The 15,264-nt window shown below is 37.9% G+C and overlaps 2 protein-coding genes across 2 annotated transcripts; both read left to right on the top strand.

Moving 5' to 3' along the window:
• Positions 1-3,873: 3,873 nt before the first annotated feature.
• LOC145913685 (uncharacterized) lies at positions 3,874-7,396 on the top strand. Its single transcript, XM_083001429.1, has 10 exons — positions 3,874-3,964; positions 4,165-4,530; positions 4,607-4,798; positions 4,875-5,017; positions 5,107-5,224; positions 5,304-5,435; positions 5,770-5,840; positions 5,900-6,161; positions 6,348-6,417; positions 6,530-7,396. Exons 1-10 carry the CDS (start codon positions 3,889-3,891, stop codon positions 6,663-6,665), a joined length of 1,566 nt encoding a protein of 521 aa, XP_082857555.1. The 5' UTR covers positions 3,874-3,888; the 3' UTR covers positions 6,666-7,396.
• Positions 7,397-10,860: 3,464 nt separating this feature from the next.
• Positions 10,861-14,509, top strand: LOC145913686 (uncharacterized). Its single transcript, XM_083001430.1, has 10 exons — positions 10,861-10,936; positions 10,992-11,363; positions 11,436-11,627; positions 11,865-12,007; positions 12,099-12,216; positions 12,298-12,429; positions 13,231-13,301; positions 13,361-13,622; positions 13,793-13,862; positions 13,976-14,509. Exons 1-10 carry the CDS (start codon positions 10,867-10,869, stop codon positions 14,109-14,111), a joined length of 1,566 nt encoding a protein of 521 aa, XP_082857556.1. The 5' UTR covers positions 10,861-10,866; the 3' UTR covers positions 14,112-14,509.
• Positions 14,510-15,264: the final 755 nt, after the last annotated feature.

Here is a 15,264-nt window from a genome sequence, read left to right as displayed (position 1 = left end):
TCATAGATTTATTTAATTATTTAGCTTTTTGATTGAAACGAGGAATCTAATATAAACAACTTTCAATTTGCAGAGTCGATTAAAACGTATTTTTTATTGGTTATGTCGCTTGGCGAGGTCCACCCCCAGGCTGACCTGTTAGCTGTAAATGATCTGAAGCCATGGTGGGAAACGGCTCAAGGTTTCGTTGTGACTGCTGTGGCTGGTTTAAGTTTATTTTTAGTCTTTAAATCTGATAACGACGCATTGAGGTGTCTTCCTCTCAACGGCAATGTTACTGATTCGTTTAGTGAACCACAGATGATGTTCGTGAACGAAAAATGCACAGAGGAAGCAGACTTTTTCCTTCTTAACTTTTGGTGGATCTCAATGCTGGTATCTTGTGTCATGTTTGTGGCAATCAACTTCTGGGAGTACATCCCTCAAGTTACAAACGAAGTTTCGCGATTCAGGAAGCTGTTTAACGTGGTTTCTGAGTTCGATAGTTCGACGGATATGCTTATCAGGTTGGTTACCACAGCTGATGCGCCAGATTCGGCCGATTACGAGCGCCATCTCAGAACGGCGAGCAGACACATCACGAAGACGTTTTTTGATTCGCCAGAAACCGAAGACCGTTGGCCGGCGGAATATAAAAAAATGCTCGATCAAGTGCACAATGACGCTGTTCGATATTTTGATGCTTTTCCATACCTTGACCTACTTACAAAATACAGCTTTGCAAGCCCTATTTGCTACGGAATGAACATAGAAATCAAAGAAGAAATAATCAAAGAATCTTTGGTTGTTGAACCCACAGATGAGAGGTTACAAATGCTAGATTTCTGCGAAGAAGATACGTCACCAACGTTAGAAACACTTATGACGCAAGTATGTCGTCACGAATCTCAAGTCGAGTCCAGCGTTCAAAGGATGATCCGTTTACCCACAGACACAATACTGCGTCGTATATTTGCTGATTCGTCAACGTGGTGCAGTGAAAAATTAATTGACAAAAGTAATGATGATTTGAGGACATTAGACGATCGAATTGAAACACTCGCTCAGTTACTCACTCTTCGTCAAATTGAGAGCACACGCAAACTCAAAGAAAGCTTGTTGGATCGTTTCGGTTTCAACAACTTTCAGGTCTTATTGAGCATACAAAGCGATGCGCTTGCCCTGTTACAGATTCTTCGTAACCAAAAGGAACGAGAGATGTTGAACAAAACAAGACGATTGTTTCTGGAAAGTAAACTCTGGGAAGCAGAAGACTGGCGTGAAAACGTTGAAATCAAGGCTTATGTGGAAACGCGTCGCACGGCAACAAAAGAAAAATGTGACTTTTTTAATCCATTTGCACAAACCGGTGACCAATTTATAAACTTCGAAAACTGTGGTGAAAAACACAGGGCCATGGTGTCAAAGTTGATGTTAGATTTAGACAACCCGTCGACTCTTTATCGTCTTGAATCGGTTCGGGAAATGAAACCACAAGACCAGCTCAGGAAACTGTCTGAAAACGGAAAAGATGGAATAACGGTAACGAAAAAAAGCTTCATAGACAATATTCGCATAGTTGATGCATACAAACAGCTTCTAGCACTACGGCAGATTTTAACAGTTTCTGAACTTGCAGAAAAATTGCAAAAACTGTACGTTAAAAAAACAAATAATCTCCCGAACAAAGCAAAGCCCAAAAACCACTTTAACATCAGGAACGCCTACTTCGTCAGAAATTCTGCCTCCTTGTTAGTTGCTTCCGGAGCAATCCTGTTGTACATTTTCGGAGTGATTCTAGGAAATACCGACCCCGTTTTTGTTTGTCAGAGCAAATACCAATGCATATATTTCTCATTTAGAACCCCGTGGGTAATCGCCTGTGCCCAGGTCGCTTTCCTGTCTATGCTCTGCTTGTTGTTTGTTGCCCTCATGTGGCGATTTCGTCCTCACATGAACGACTCCCAAAGCGGAACCGACTTTCTTCTGTGGTTGTGCGAAAATAGTGGAAAGAACAAGGAAGTGGAAAACTTTACAACTCTACAGAAAGCCGTGGAGGAAAACACGCATGCGATTTTACAAGGTCTACGGAAAAACCTGATATCGGCGGCAAAATTCGGCGACGTCGGATTCTTCCTGTTTTATTTGGAAATCACGAACGACAACATCGACGATTTTTTGAACAGTAATTTTGCGCAAAAAAACAAGGATAGTGACGTTTCTAAGACCATTTCACGACTACGACGGCTAAGAAGCGGCACAGGCAAGGCACCGAAACTCACATACTTATCACCAAATGAGCAAACCGCTGCCTATTTCGCATTTGGATCGCTTCCCGGTGGTTTTTCCAACAACGGCCTCATTCGCAATGGCAGCAGGGCTTAAAACAACAAAAACGTGAAACTGAACAAGTCATTACATTTCTATTCAGCATATGTGTCACTTTACAGCTAAGGTGTGTTATGCTTCATACCCTGTGCTGACTGCGAAGGCGTTTCCATTGGCGAGACGGTCTCGTCCTACGAACAAAGCCAAAGGAACACCAATGTGATGTGGCCAAGTGCAAGAAGACCGCGGGTGCAGCGTTGTCTCAACATGTAGCAGATACAGGACATGAGGTGAATTTTGGAGGAACGACAGTCTCGGACGAAGAAAATGGCGGATGCTTATTGAACCACTTAAAATATATGCACATGAATTCATGCTTAACGATAAAAAGCAGACCTTTTTCCCTCTGTGTATTGGCCTGGTAAACACCCAGGGCATCGAAACCCAAAAGCACTAAAAGAGAAACTGAAACATTATACAGTGTTGACTCTGAATAACACGCGTGTCTATGGAGAGGTGTGGTTGTAAGTTGCGTATTTTTGGCTTGCCTAAACTTTTCCTTCGTTTCCTTTGCCTCTACAAACTAACCACGTACATTGGAGAGCCCACACGCAACCTATTTGTGCGTATGAAAGAGCACCGCCCAGCAACTAGATCCAAAAGTGAGATCAGCAACCACTTCTGGAATCATTTACATGTGGTTCACTTTATATCACATCTCCTCCACTTCTTTACATTAAAAAATAATCTTATTGGATTTGTCAGCATTAACCTTGCATTGGTGTACTTCAAACACGTTTCAGTTATATGTGTTTATCACAACCAGGTAGATGGATTTTTACTGCAATGTCCTCTACAGCATTGTAACATGGTTTGTCGTATGAGGGGTAAAACTTGCAACGGATATTAACCCCAGTATAAATTTTTCCTCCCGTAAAAAATGTATGTAAATAGTACAGGACAATTATGCAATAAAGCCTGCAGAAAAGTTCTTAAATAACAGTACATCGGTGCATACGTATTACAAAATGAGTGGGTATGATCAGTAGCATAGTTGCAATGATGTTTGTTATTAACGGGTGCGCAGCTGTTTAATACGTGGGTTTGTAGTTTGATCAACAACAATGCGCTTAGAGCGTACACTATTTAGTGTATATGGCTTATGGTTTGCCTAAATCTGTTTCACAAACAGCGTTTTCTTCGTTAATAACGCCTTGTCGCATACGCAGGTCTTCAAACAGACACTGGTGTCAAGTTTTCATTAAATTATGGGGTATAATTAGTTACCACATTTAACACTACTTTCCCGCCTACTTTAAGATGAATGACGACACGCAACTCACTATTTAATGCAATTAATGCAAAGATTATTTTTCGACAAAAACACTGATACACTATAACATGGTTTGTGGTTTTTTCATACCTTGAGCATTGTCTATTATAATGTTCATGAGCAGTTTGACATTTTTCTATCACGATTTGATCTAAGTGGGTGTATTTGAAACGTAGGTGTCATGCCACATATGCAATGCAATGAGACATTGCGATTACACTCTGTGAGTGCAAAGACCATCAGGAACTATGGCTAGTTTGTTACAACTTTTACTGGGAAGTTTGGTGTTGTTGATTTTGCAAACAAATCAACTGGCAAGTGCGGGTAAGTTTATAATTAATCAGCAGTGCGTTACTACTGATTGCACCTGAATAAGACAAAAACTGACGTTCGTTGTATCGTTGTGTGCGAAATTGATTTTTTGATCAACACCAAGCAGCGTTGGCTGATTCATCTGTACTTTTGTGATAATTTAACTTGCATGCGTTGCAATTGTTTATGTTTACACGCTTCTTGTTTTTGAGGACGATGTTGGAATGCAACCATACATTCAAATGGAAAAACAACTGATGATATGTTTGTGTGGGCAAAAGGAATTCCGTCCATTGAAATTACATTTAACTTTTCGACACAGCTGCACAATGATCTATATCTTGAAATCTGGGCCAACAATTCGTTATATATTGGATACTCCTATCCTTACCGTTTTTATTCACACAACTCATCTTTGGTTGAGTTAAATGTACAACGAAACTCCTCCCAGTTAGTTTTGAATTTAACAATTCTTCGTCCCGACTTATTTGATGGAATGTTTGTTAATATATATGATTATGGATGGGACTGTTATCAATCAGACATGACACTACAATCTCCTAGAATATCATTTCACAGTAGGTTACTTAATACATGTGGGTAATGTTTAAAACTCCTAAACCTTAAGTTGCCTCGATTTTTTCCAAATCAAAGATTGTCCCAAAGTTCCACATTTAAAAATAATTTCTCCTAATCTACCGGAAAAATGGGTTTATGGAACAGTTGCGACCGTGCAATGTGACAATACCATAATTACAAAGGAATCTCAAATAATTGGAAGACAAACTACAATTACTTGTGGTGCAACAGCCAAATGGAGTGGTGACAATGTGGGATGTTATCGAGGTTTGTTGAGCACTTTCCACGAGCTGAGTAATAAGCAAGGTTTTCAGCAAAGTTGTTACTGTTTTTTCATTTTTAGGTCGGCTTCTCGATATAAACATTGCTGATTCTATAGTGACATTTTACACCAACACCAGTGTATTATTGTTTTGTGATATGTTTAATAGTCAAATGCATTACGTCAAAATAACCCTTATCAATCAAACGTGGGGAGGTGAAAAAGTAAGTTCATATGTATGTAAACTCATCTCAAAATGATGCAACTGAAACGAAACAAGTACCACATATGACTACTGCTTTGTTACATACAGATGAAGTGGGCTAACGTGGTTTTCACACCAACATATCATGACGAGAGTGTGACGTGTTACCAGACCTCGAAAAACTTCGGTGAATCGGCGAGCAGAACGGTCAAACTCAACATACTATGTAATTTGTTGATACTTCCATTTATTTGAAGTTCTAATAGTACCTCGAGCTTGTATTGAAGATATTTTGTTTATTGCAGTTCCTCCTCAGATAGAACCAAACATAACAATAAATCGAACAATTTCTTTGAACACTCATGGGATAGTGGAAGCTGAATTTAAGTCAAATCCACCAATATCTGGACATCAGCCGATAATTGCTTATAAAGACGGTGAGACTATGATCAAGAATTAAATGTTGCTCATGCATTGAAAGTTACTAATTTAAATGTATTGTAACCGGTATGCTCATTGTAACGACTTTCTTTGTGAAACGTCGCATTGCCTCGTGTAACTGGAGAACTATGGTCATTTACTGTTTGACTTTCGCTTGTCTTTTAAACTCAGTAAGAACTTTACCAACATCGAATCTGTTCTTCGCTGAACCGCGTAACTGGTAAAATAAAATAAAACCGTCAACCATACCGAATACCACTTTGTGTATTATATTTTTTCAGTATCATAAAAAAAAACTACTTATACAATCACACAGTTGTTTTTTAACAGGAAAGGAAATCAAAAATGTTCATTATACGTCAAGGTCGATCACTAACAAAGCAGTTTTGTACTTCACCAATGTAAGCATAACATATCAATGATTTGTGGAACAAAAGCCCAACACCAGTATGTTTTTCAGGTTTCAGCATCTGATCTTGGTTCATATATGATCACCGTTCACTCAGGGTATCCCTTCTACACTGTAAACAATTTCTCCATTATGGTTTACGAAATAAAAGCCGAATCAAAGACTCCAATGTCGGTTACTACAGCAGCAAACACAGCCATAAACGTTCCGAACATCGTGCTTGCCTCGTGTTTGGCTGTGATCATTATAATATCATGTCTTGTCATGATGAAAATGAAAAAAGTTTGGTGTTTCGCTGCTTTCACCCAATCAGGTGAGTCAAGCTAAAAATAAGTTTTTGGTTGATAGGAAACAAAGCTGGCGACATGTCGTGTTGTTTTAATGTCGCTGTCTATATTTAATTGGAAAGAAATGAAATGGTTACCAAACCTCTATGGCCCGCCAATAACCAACATCTGCTTGTTAATTCTGATTGGTTAGTAACTTTACTGTTTCAAAGGAACTGTTGTGGCTCCGACAGCGACCAACAGACCAGTTGAAGACACAAGCAATTTCCAAAAGCAGCCTCAGTAAGAATTTTTTATTGGATTATTTAACCTAGCATTGCATAAATATTAGCATATAGCATTTTGCGTTAATTCGGCAAAGCAAAACATCACAAATTCATTTGTTTTGTTGCAGAGCAACTCAACGCACTCCAGGAAGCTCTGCAGTAAACGAGTATAGCCGTAATCCACAGAAAACTGCTGATAACTATATTAACGTCGGTGTGAACCAACAAATTAATTCTGCCGATTCAGTTTATGAGACATTTTAGAACGTTTTTGTGATATCATTGTGATCTCTCAGGTTATATTGTTAACTTATCGAAACCTAGCTTCACCACTTTACAAACGATGTGATGATTTGCTTTACACAATCTTTACTGTTTCCAACTTGTAAATATCTTTTTGCGTGACTTATTGGCATGCCTTCGATGCGCACACATCAAATATACATTTGAGGAGTAACTATTTTCTTCCAATATCAATTGCAATGCAAACATCAAAAACCAAGATTTATTTTTTTGGTGTAAAGTTACATCTGCCAATTCCGCGTCCTATCGTAAAATCGCCAACACCACCGTAATTCGATAAGGTAGCAATGCTCTACCGCCACCTCGTGTGTATAGCTTTTATTAAAAACATTAAAAATATAACTTAATTATTTCAACGAAGGCACAAAAGGTATATCAAAGATACCTTCAATCTTTTCATATTGTTTTTTAATATCCCTTTTCCTTGAACCATTTAGGTTTTTAGGAACAAAACAATTTTTCATTGAAGTGTTTATAATTATAGCATGAGTAAACGCGACCAAGCACCAGTTTATTTTTATCACATTTATCTTGAATAACAAAATTACGAGTGAACTTATGCTTTCTCTACCTGTTACAACCTCTTGTGCGTTGCCTGGTCCTGCGCCTCTCCTCCAACCTGACTTTGAAAAAGCGCCACCTAATTGCTATCTGAAACGATCCACTCTTGAATGTGCTCCACGAATGTTTGTGTTGGCGATGCAATGTATCAAGTGTAGCGGTTTTTCTGTGAAAACAATATACATTCACATAAAAAAGTTGTTGTGTCACAGCGTAAACATACTGCGATAAAGTTACGCTTTCCACAAAATTAACAATTATATCTGCATTATTCGTGTTCATTGTAGATACATATGACTCGCAACTAATGTTGCCCAGTCCAGGTACTGTACAAGTTAACACAAATAAAAACAAACGCACCAATTGTTGGGTAAGCCAGTACTTTACTAGCTGTGGCTATTGTTTCCAATCTTTCCCAATTCGCGTCGAGAATAAGTCTGACGTCACAATGCTGCAGGTAAAGATTGGCTAAAAGTGCATTAGTTTAGATAGGAGTTCTTTATTAAAACGCGTGTAGCGCAGTGGTAAATCATTTTTTTGAGCATTTTTCGTTTAGACAAAGCAGAAATTGTCGAGGAATATAAACACCAAGCACCAATAACGAAAATTTACGTTCGTGACGTTTACGTCTAAGAATGTCATCCAAAAACCGTCCCACTTCCTCTTTAGCCATGATGACGACCGTGTCACCTACAAAGCGGAACCAAAGTCGTGATGGTGTTGTGAAGTAAAAGCTGTACGTTGCATGGTGATGTTGGCTAGAACTGAAAAATCGGAGAACCTACAGGAGTGCGAAAAATTGCTGGTAAATGTTGTTTTGATATACAAAAGCAGTCGAGTGCCTGTTAGATATGTAATAAGGTAAAGCTTAGTGTGTTCATTGTGTCTTTCTGTAATTTGTCTAGTTATAAGCGCAGCATCTTTTGAAACGGACTTAAACAGGCTTACGACATCGAACGAAACCTGGTATTCACGAGGAAGTAATTTGTAATCAGACATCGAATTGACGGCTTCGTAAGACCAGTGGGCATTCTAAACAGTAGAAAAACTGTTTCTAGTTTGACAATACAATGCGCCATTGGGTTTAATACAAAGCCTTTTAGGTCGAAACAGTGGCCATCTGTCTGCAGCTTATACACATATTTCCTGTATGTTAAATTCGAATAAGACACAGATGCAAAGTTTCAGTACATATGTGGGCTTTTTTAGCACCTAATTGTGATACTTTCGGCAACATTGCTTTTGTACCGGCTTTTGGATGAATGACGACGTGTAACTCATTATTCAATACAATTATCGCAAAGAACAACCATTTGCGCTAACATTTAAAAAGACTTTTTTTAATAGCCTGAGCAATGCTGTTTAAAACTGTTTGATTATTTTTCTATTACGATTTGTTGTCAGTCTGTGTAATTAAAACGTATAGGTGTGCTGCCAAACCACCTTTGTGTTATAACGAGGCTTTGTAAATCCAATACCGGGATTAAAATCGAGGATACCCTAGACAGGAACCATGCTCAGGTTGCCCAAGCCCCAATGCATATATAGATTTTTTTTACCATACCGGGATTCGATGCTTCGATATTGTATCCTTCAGGTTAATAGCATTTTGACCTGCGTTTGACGTACCAAAAGTATTGTTACCTGAAGAGTTCTGTTTAATAATGTTGGCCTGACGTAAATAGATTTACTACAATGAACACCTGATTTGTGATGTGATTCGGCATCATTTCTCAGAAGGAATGTCTTTAATCAATCATTCTCAAAGATTGGCCAATACTAATTTCAACACTTGACTCTCATGAAAATCATGCAGCAAACAATTTTTTGTCTGTTTCAATGATGACATGTCTCAATGTGGAGCTGCATTATAATGTTGCAAGGGAACATTACGTTTATTGTATTGAGTTTGAAATGGAAATTTCAATTAATGTATTGTCATCTTATTGAAACAAGGTCAAGAAGCTCTTTGTTAGTTTTTGTAATAATGTAGATATAACCAGTAGTGGTAAAAAAAATTTGTAATGACGAGTTGTTTCGGCAAAATCGTCCCACTTTTAAAACCTTACATTTTTGTAATCTTAGGCTTAGCTATTACACATCAATAACAAGACACAATGGAATCGCAGCCTAGGCATTGTCACCAAGCTGAATCTAAGGCCCGTTTCCTCTTAAGTGGGAACGCAAAAGAAAAATCTCTGGACACTTATGCGAATTCATACATCAATGCAAAGATAATAAAAACCAATCAACACAAATCATCTTTTAAAATAATATATCCTTTGCAGCAGTGTTGATTGAACTCACGGCCCAGCGGTAACCAGGCCCGACGTTCTACCGACTGAGCCACGAGAGCACATACAGCTTTGCGGTGTATAATACGGTCGAGATACACTGATGCGCAATCACACAACCGTCTGGCGATTGCATGAAATATTTCTGCCTTCCGTGTTGAGGGGCCCTCGGTCATATATTTTGCATTGCCCTGGTTTTTGTAAATACGCTAGCAATTGTCGCGGTTCCCATAATTAGTCAATAAAATGGGTAGTGGAACAAATAAACTAATCGAATAAGCGCTGCACGCGTCATGGCGGAAATAAACCATATACCATCACTGTTTCACACATAACAAATATCTAAGCAATCCATATTGGTAACAGAAGAAAGGATAGCGGGTGTCTACTCTTTGTTGAACGATAAAATGAAATCACATTCATAAAAAAACGAAATATTTGTAAGTTAGGTGGTATTGGTATACCATGTATACGGATATTGTGGTACAAATCCATTATTTGCTCGTTTCTGTTTGTGCTCGAGATCAATGTGAGATTGTGTCTAGCTGTTCAACCTTTTGGAATGTGTACTTTTAATTGCATTTACGCGGCAGGAGTCGAAAGGAGACAGAGGGTACCCTCTTTGTTGAATGATCTTAACACATATCGGTGTAGCATTATGAAGACATTTTGGAAGTAGTATAAACTTTGGTAAGAACGTGAAATTACATACCGTTATGAACTTGTCAAAATCTGTAACTATCTGTAGGCAGGCAAACACCTGTTCCGACATCACAGCATGTTACATCACGAACCTATTCGTCATTTTCTATTTAGGTATATTTGTGCCAACGCGTAGCCCACGTCGTTGTTTTATACCTTTGCACATAAATAATCAACATATACAACAACATTGCACTTTTTACAAGCAGGACGTAACCACATCATGAAAAGTCATGTAACAAATAGTGGCTATTTATTTACTACTGTCTCATACTACTGTTTTCATACCTGGATTTGCAGCATTTAATACACTGCTGCTACAAATGCTGATGCATGTTTCATTTATTATGCACTCTTTAAATACAATGTTATCTTACTAAAATAATTTATCTATCCAACTGATAACCTCCATTGGGTTTTAAACATTAGTAACTGATTGTAGGAGCACTTGGTAGAAGTTTGTTGAAAAAATTAGCACTGCATACGTTTGGCAGACTGCAGGTAGTGAATAACTCGTGGGCGCCATAAACGTAGGTGCACTGGACATAAAAAGTCAGTCCTGAGAGATTGAATCCATTTTTTACATGCGCAAAGGTAAAAAGGACATGAAAAATATCTGCATATGCGTAGTAGTATTTTTGTTGGTTGCAGGGATTTTTCAGGGTGCAAGTGCAGGTAATTGATGTCGTCTTTTAGAACCCTACCGTTGTTCACATTTGTTTTTGTTAAGGGGATTGTTGGAATGTTACAATGCATTTTAATGGAAGGTTTTCGGGCGGCATGTTTGTATGGGCGTATGGCGTTCCATCTATTCAAGTAATATTCAATTTTACATTAAAAAGTCCAGATTTCAGATATCTGTTTGAAGTGCATTCGAGCGAGGGGCTATACATTGGAAGTTACAGTTGGGCTATATACCTTTATTCATCTGACCCATCTTTGTCCGAACTGGCTTTAAAACGAAATGCTTCGCAATTAGTCCTGTATGTTACAATCTTTCGACCACACCAGTTCGATGGAAAATTTTTTTATGTTACTGGAAATGGATGGGATTGCAATGAAGCAAACAAATTAAGAAATACGCGCCCAATCTCGTTTGTTGGTACAGTTTACTTTAATGTAGTTTATATCGAACGAGTCAACGCTTAAATATTTTTTTTATGTGCGATAAAAGAATGTCCTCAACCTCTACGTCTAAATATGGTTTCGCCAAGTCCGAACAAAAAATTGGTTTACGGAGCAACTGCAACTATACAGTGTGACAACACTGTGCTAGAAAAGCAATCTCAAATAATTGGACGCCAAACTAACATCACATGCGGTGCAACAGCTGAATGGGATGATGTCGATATTCATTGTTATAAAGGTTATTCCCAAACTTTTTGTTACGTACCACTTCAAAGGTAAAACAATTTCGGCACGTACCTCCTAGTTGAGTGTTACAAAATAACCTAGGGAATGAAGTAAAGAACATTTTCAGATCACTTACAATTGTTTAAATTCGAACTATATCCGCAAATTACGTAAAGGTGCTCGCGTATCACCTGGAATGCCGTCGCGTAACACTGGTTGGAAAACACTGTTTTACATGCTCCATTTGCAGGTTATCTATTGGACTTGAACATAAATGTTTCGAGCAAAACATTTTACACCAATACTCAGGTGTTATTATATTGTGATACATACAACAGTCAAATGCGTTACATCAATATAACCTTTAACAATCAAACGTGGGGAGGTGAAAAGGTGTGTACACTTTCTTGGGCGTTAATTCAGCAACATGTTATACTGTAGTTAAATAAAAAGTGTTGTGTGACTATCTATGTGCTATTATCAGATGAAGTGGGTTAACGTGGTTTTGACGCCAACACATCATGACGTGAGTGTGACGTGTTTCCAGAGCTCGAAAAACTTCCGCGAATCGGCGAGCAGAACAGTCAAACTCAACATACTATGTAATTTATTGATACGTCCATTTATTTGCAGTTCTAATATAGTACCTCGAGCTTGTATTGAAGATATTTTGTTTATTGCAGTTCCTCCACAGATAGAACCAAACATGACAATAAACCGAACACTTACTCTGAGCACTCATGGGATTGCGGAAGTTGAATTTGAGTCAAATCTTCCCAATAAAAAATCTTTGTCAATAACTGCTAATAAAGACGGTGAGACTATGGTCAAGAATTAAATGTTGCTCATGCATGGAAAGTTTTCTAATACAAATGTATAGTAACCCGTATGTAACGACTTTCTTTGTAATAACCCTGAGCCTGGTATCCGAACAAATATCTTTACGTCAGAAATTATCTACCTTCAAATAAGTCTTGCAAAACAAACTTATCAGCCTATTGAAACGAAACAGTAAAAGAATATGAAAACCCTGCCACATCCATTCCAAAACAAACTTAAACGATACACTTCACAAGCTATTACACAGTGGCGTAATACAAGCAAAATGCTAAAAAACAAACACACACAACTTGCCTATATAAAATGCCGAAAGGAAGATAAAAACGTGCAAAAAACTTAGAGCTGACTAATTGGGATAGGAAGCTGTGTACTACAGTCTGATAAATTGCAAATCACCTGTCACAGCCTTGCCCCGTGTCACAGGAGAGCTATGGTCATTTAACATTTGAGTTTCGCTCGTCTTTGCATCCATTTTCATGTGGGTGGGCACAGCCTGTGTGGTCAATCTCATTCATTCAGCAATATAGCCCTAATGATGAACACAGTTTGTGTTAAAAACTTCTGCTTAATTTTCTGGAATCTTAGTTTTGGCTTCGAAAAAAGAACACAACATAGTAAGAACTTTTACCCACAAAAAAAACTGTTCTTCGCTGAACCGCGTAACTGGCAAAAAGAAATAAAACCGTGTTCAACCATACCTAATACTACTTTGTGTATTATATTTTTACTGTTAGATAAAAAGTACTTTATGCAATCGTACAATTGTTAATTTACAGGAAAGGAAATCAAAAATGTTCATTATACTTCAAAGTCGATCACTAACAAAGTAGTTTTGTACTTCACCAATGTAAGCATAACATATCAATGATTTGTGGAATCAAAGCTCAACACCAATATGTTTTTCAGGTTTCAGCATCTGATCTTGGTTCATATATGATCACAGTTCACTCAGGGTATCCCTTCTATACTGTAAACAATTTCTCTATTATGGTTTACGAAACAAAAGCTAAAACCAAGACTCCAGTATCGGCTACTGTAGAAGCAACCACATCCACAAACGTTACGAACATCGTGCTTGCCTCGTGTTTGGCCGTGATCATTGTAATATTATGTCTTGTCATAATGAAAATGAAAAAAGTTGGGTGTTTCGCTGCTTCTAACGAATCAGGTGGGTCAAGCTAAAAATAAGTTTTTGGTTGATAGGAAACAAAGCTGGCGAAAAGTTATGATGTTTGAATGTCGCTGTCTATGTTTAATTGGAAAGAAATAAACTATGCCTTTTTGGCCCGCTAAAAACCAATATCTGCTTGTTATTTCTGATTGGTTACTGTTTCATAGGAAATGTTGTGACTCCGTCAGCGACCAACAGACCAGTAGAAGACACAAGGAATTTCCAAAAGCAGCCTCAGTAAGGACCCCTTTTTGGATTATTTAAGCTAGTATTGCATAAATATTAGGATATAGCATTTTACGTTAATTCGGCAAAGCAAAACATTACAAATTTATTTGTTTTTGTTGCAGAGTAACTCAACGCAATCCAGGAAATACTGCAGCAAAAAAGCATAGTCGTAATCCGCAGAAAACTGCCGATAACTACATTAACGTCGGTGTGAACCAACAAATTAATTCTGCCGATTCAGTTTATGAGACATTTTAGAGTGTTTTTGTGATATCATTGTGATCTCTTAGGATATATTGTTAACTTATCGAAACCGAAAAACTTCACCACAAACGATGTGATGATTTGCTTTACACAATCTTTTAATGTTTCCAACCTGTAAATATCTTAAGGCATGACATAATGGCATGCCTTCGATGCGCACAAATCACATATACATTGGAGGAGTAACATGATTTTCTTCCAATATCAATTGCAATGCAAACATCAAAAACATGCATTTATTTTGTAGCTGTAAAGATACATCTGCCAGTTTCGCGTCCTATTGTAAAATCGCCAACACCACCGTAATTCGATAAGGTACTAATGCTTTACCGCCATCTCGTGTGCATAGCTTTTTTGTTCGGCATTGCAAATATAACTTAATTATTTCAACGAACGCCCAAAAGGTATGTCAAAGATACGTTCTTTCTGTTTATATAGTTTTCGAAACAGCCCTTTTCCTTAAACCATTTTGTTTTTTGGGAGACAAAAAATGTTTCATTTAAGTGTTTAAAAAAATAGCATGAGTAAACGCGACCACGCACCAGTTTATTTTTATCACATTTATCTTGAATAACAAAATTACGAGTGAACTTATGCTTTCTCTGCCTGTTACAACCTCATGTGCGTTGCCTGGTCCTGCGCTTTTCCTCCCAGTTGACCTTTGATAAAGCGCCACCCAATTGCTACCCGAGACGTTCACTCTTGAATATACTCAACGAATGTTTGTGTTGGCGATGCAATGTATCAAGTGCAGCGGTTTTTCTGTGAAAACATTATACATTCACATACAAGTTGTAATGTCACAGCATAACAGTGGTAAACATGATGCGATAAAGTTACGCTTTCCACAAAATTAACAATTATATCTGCATTATTCGTGTACATTGTAGATACATATGACTCGCAACTAATGTTGCCCAGTCCAGGTACTGTACAAGTTAACACAAATAAGAACAAACGTACCAACTGTTGGGTAAGCCAGTACTTTACTGGCTATGGCTATTGTTTCCAATCTTTCCCACTTCGCGTCGAGAATAAGTCTGACGTCACAATGCTGCAGGTAAAGATTGGCCAAAAGTGCATTAGTTTAGATAGGAGTTCTTTATTAAAACGCGTGTAGCGCAGTGGTAAATCATTTTTTTTGTCA

Source organism: Ascidia mentula, chromosome 9, assembly GCF_947561715.1.
Source record: "Ascidia mentula chromosome 9, kaAscMent1.1, whole genome shotgun sequence".
Taxonomy (NCBI): domain Eukaryota; kingdom Metazoa; phylum Chordata; class Ascidiacea; order Phlebobranchia; family Ascidiidae; genus Ascidia; species Ascidia mentula.
This window is presented reverse-complemented; position numbering and strand designations above follow the sequence as displayed.

Excerpts from the sequence above, each read along its gene's own strand:
- LOC145913686 (XM_083001430.1), top strand. The coding sequence starts at position 10,867 with ATGAAAAATATCTGCATATGCGTAGTAGTATTTTTGTTGGTTGCAGGG. Across the intron at positions 11,364-11,435 it reads GCGCCCAATCTCGTTTGTTG|AATGTCCTCAACCTCTACGT; the intron begins GTACAGTTTACT and ends GTGCGATAAAAG. Across the intron at positions 13,623-13,792 it reads CGCTGCTTCTAACGAATCAG|GAAATGTTGTGACTCCGTCA; the intron begins GTGGGTCAAGCT and ends ACTGTTTCATAG.
- LOC145913685 (XM_083001429.1), top strand. The coding sequence starts at position 3,889 with ATGGCTAGTTTGTTACAACTTTTACTGGGAAGTTTGGTGTTGTTGATT. Across the intron at positions 3,965-4,164 it reads AAATCAACTGGCAAGTGCGG|GACGATGTTGGAATGCAACC; the intron begins GTAAGTTTATAA and ends CTTGTTTTTGAG. Across the intron at positions 5,841-5,899 it reads CAGTTTTGTACTTCACCAAT|GTTTCAGCATCTGATCTTGG; the intron begins GTAAGCATAACA and ends TATGTTTTTCAG.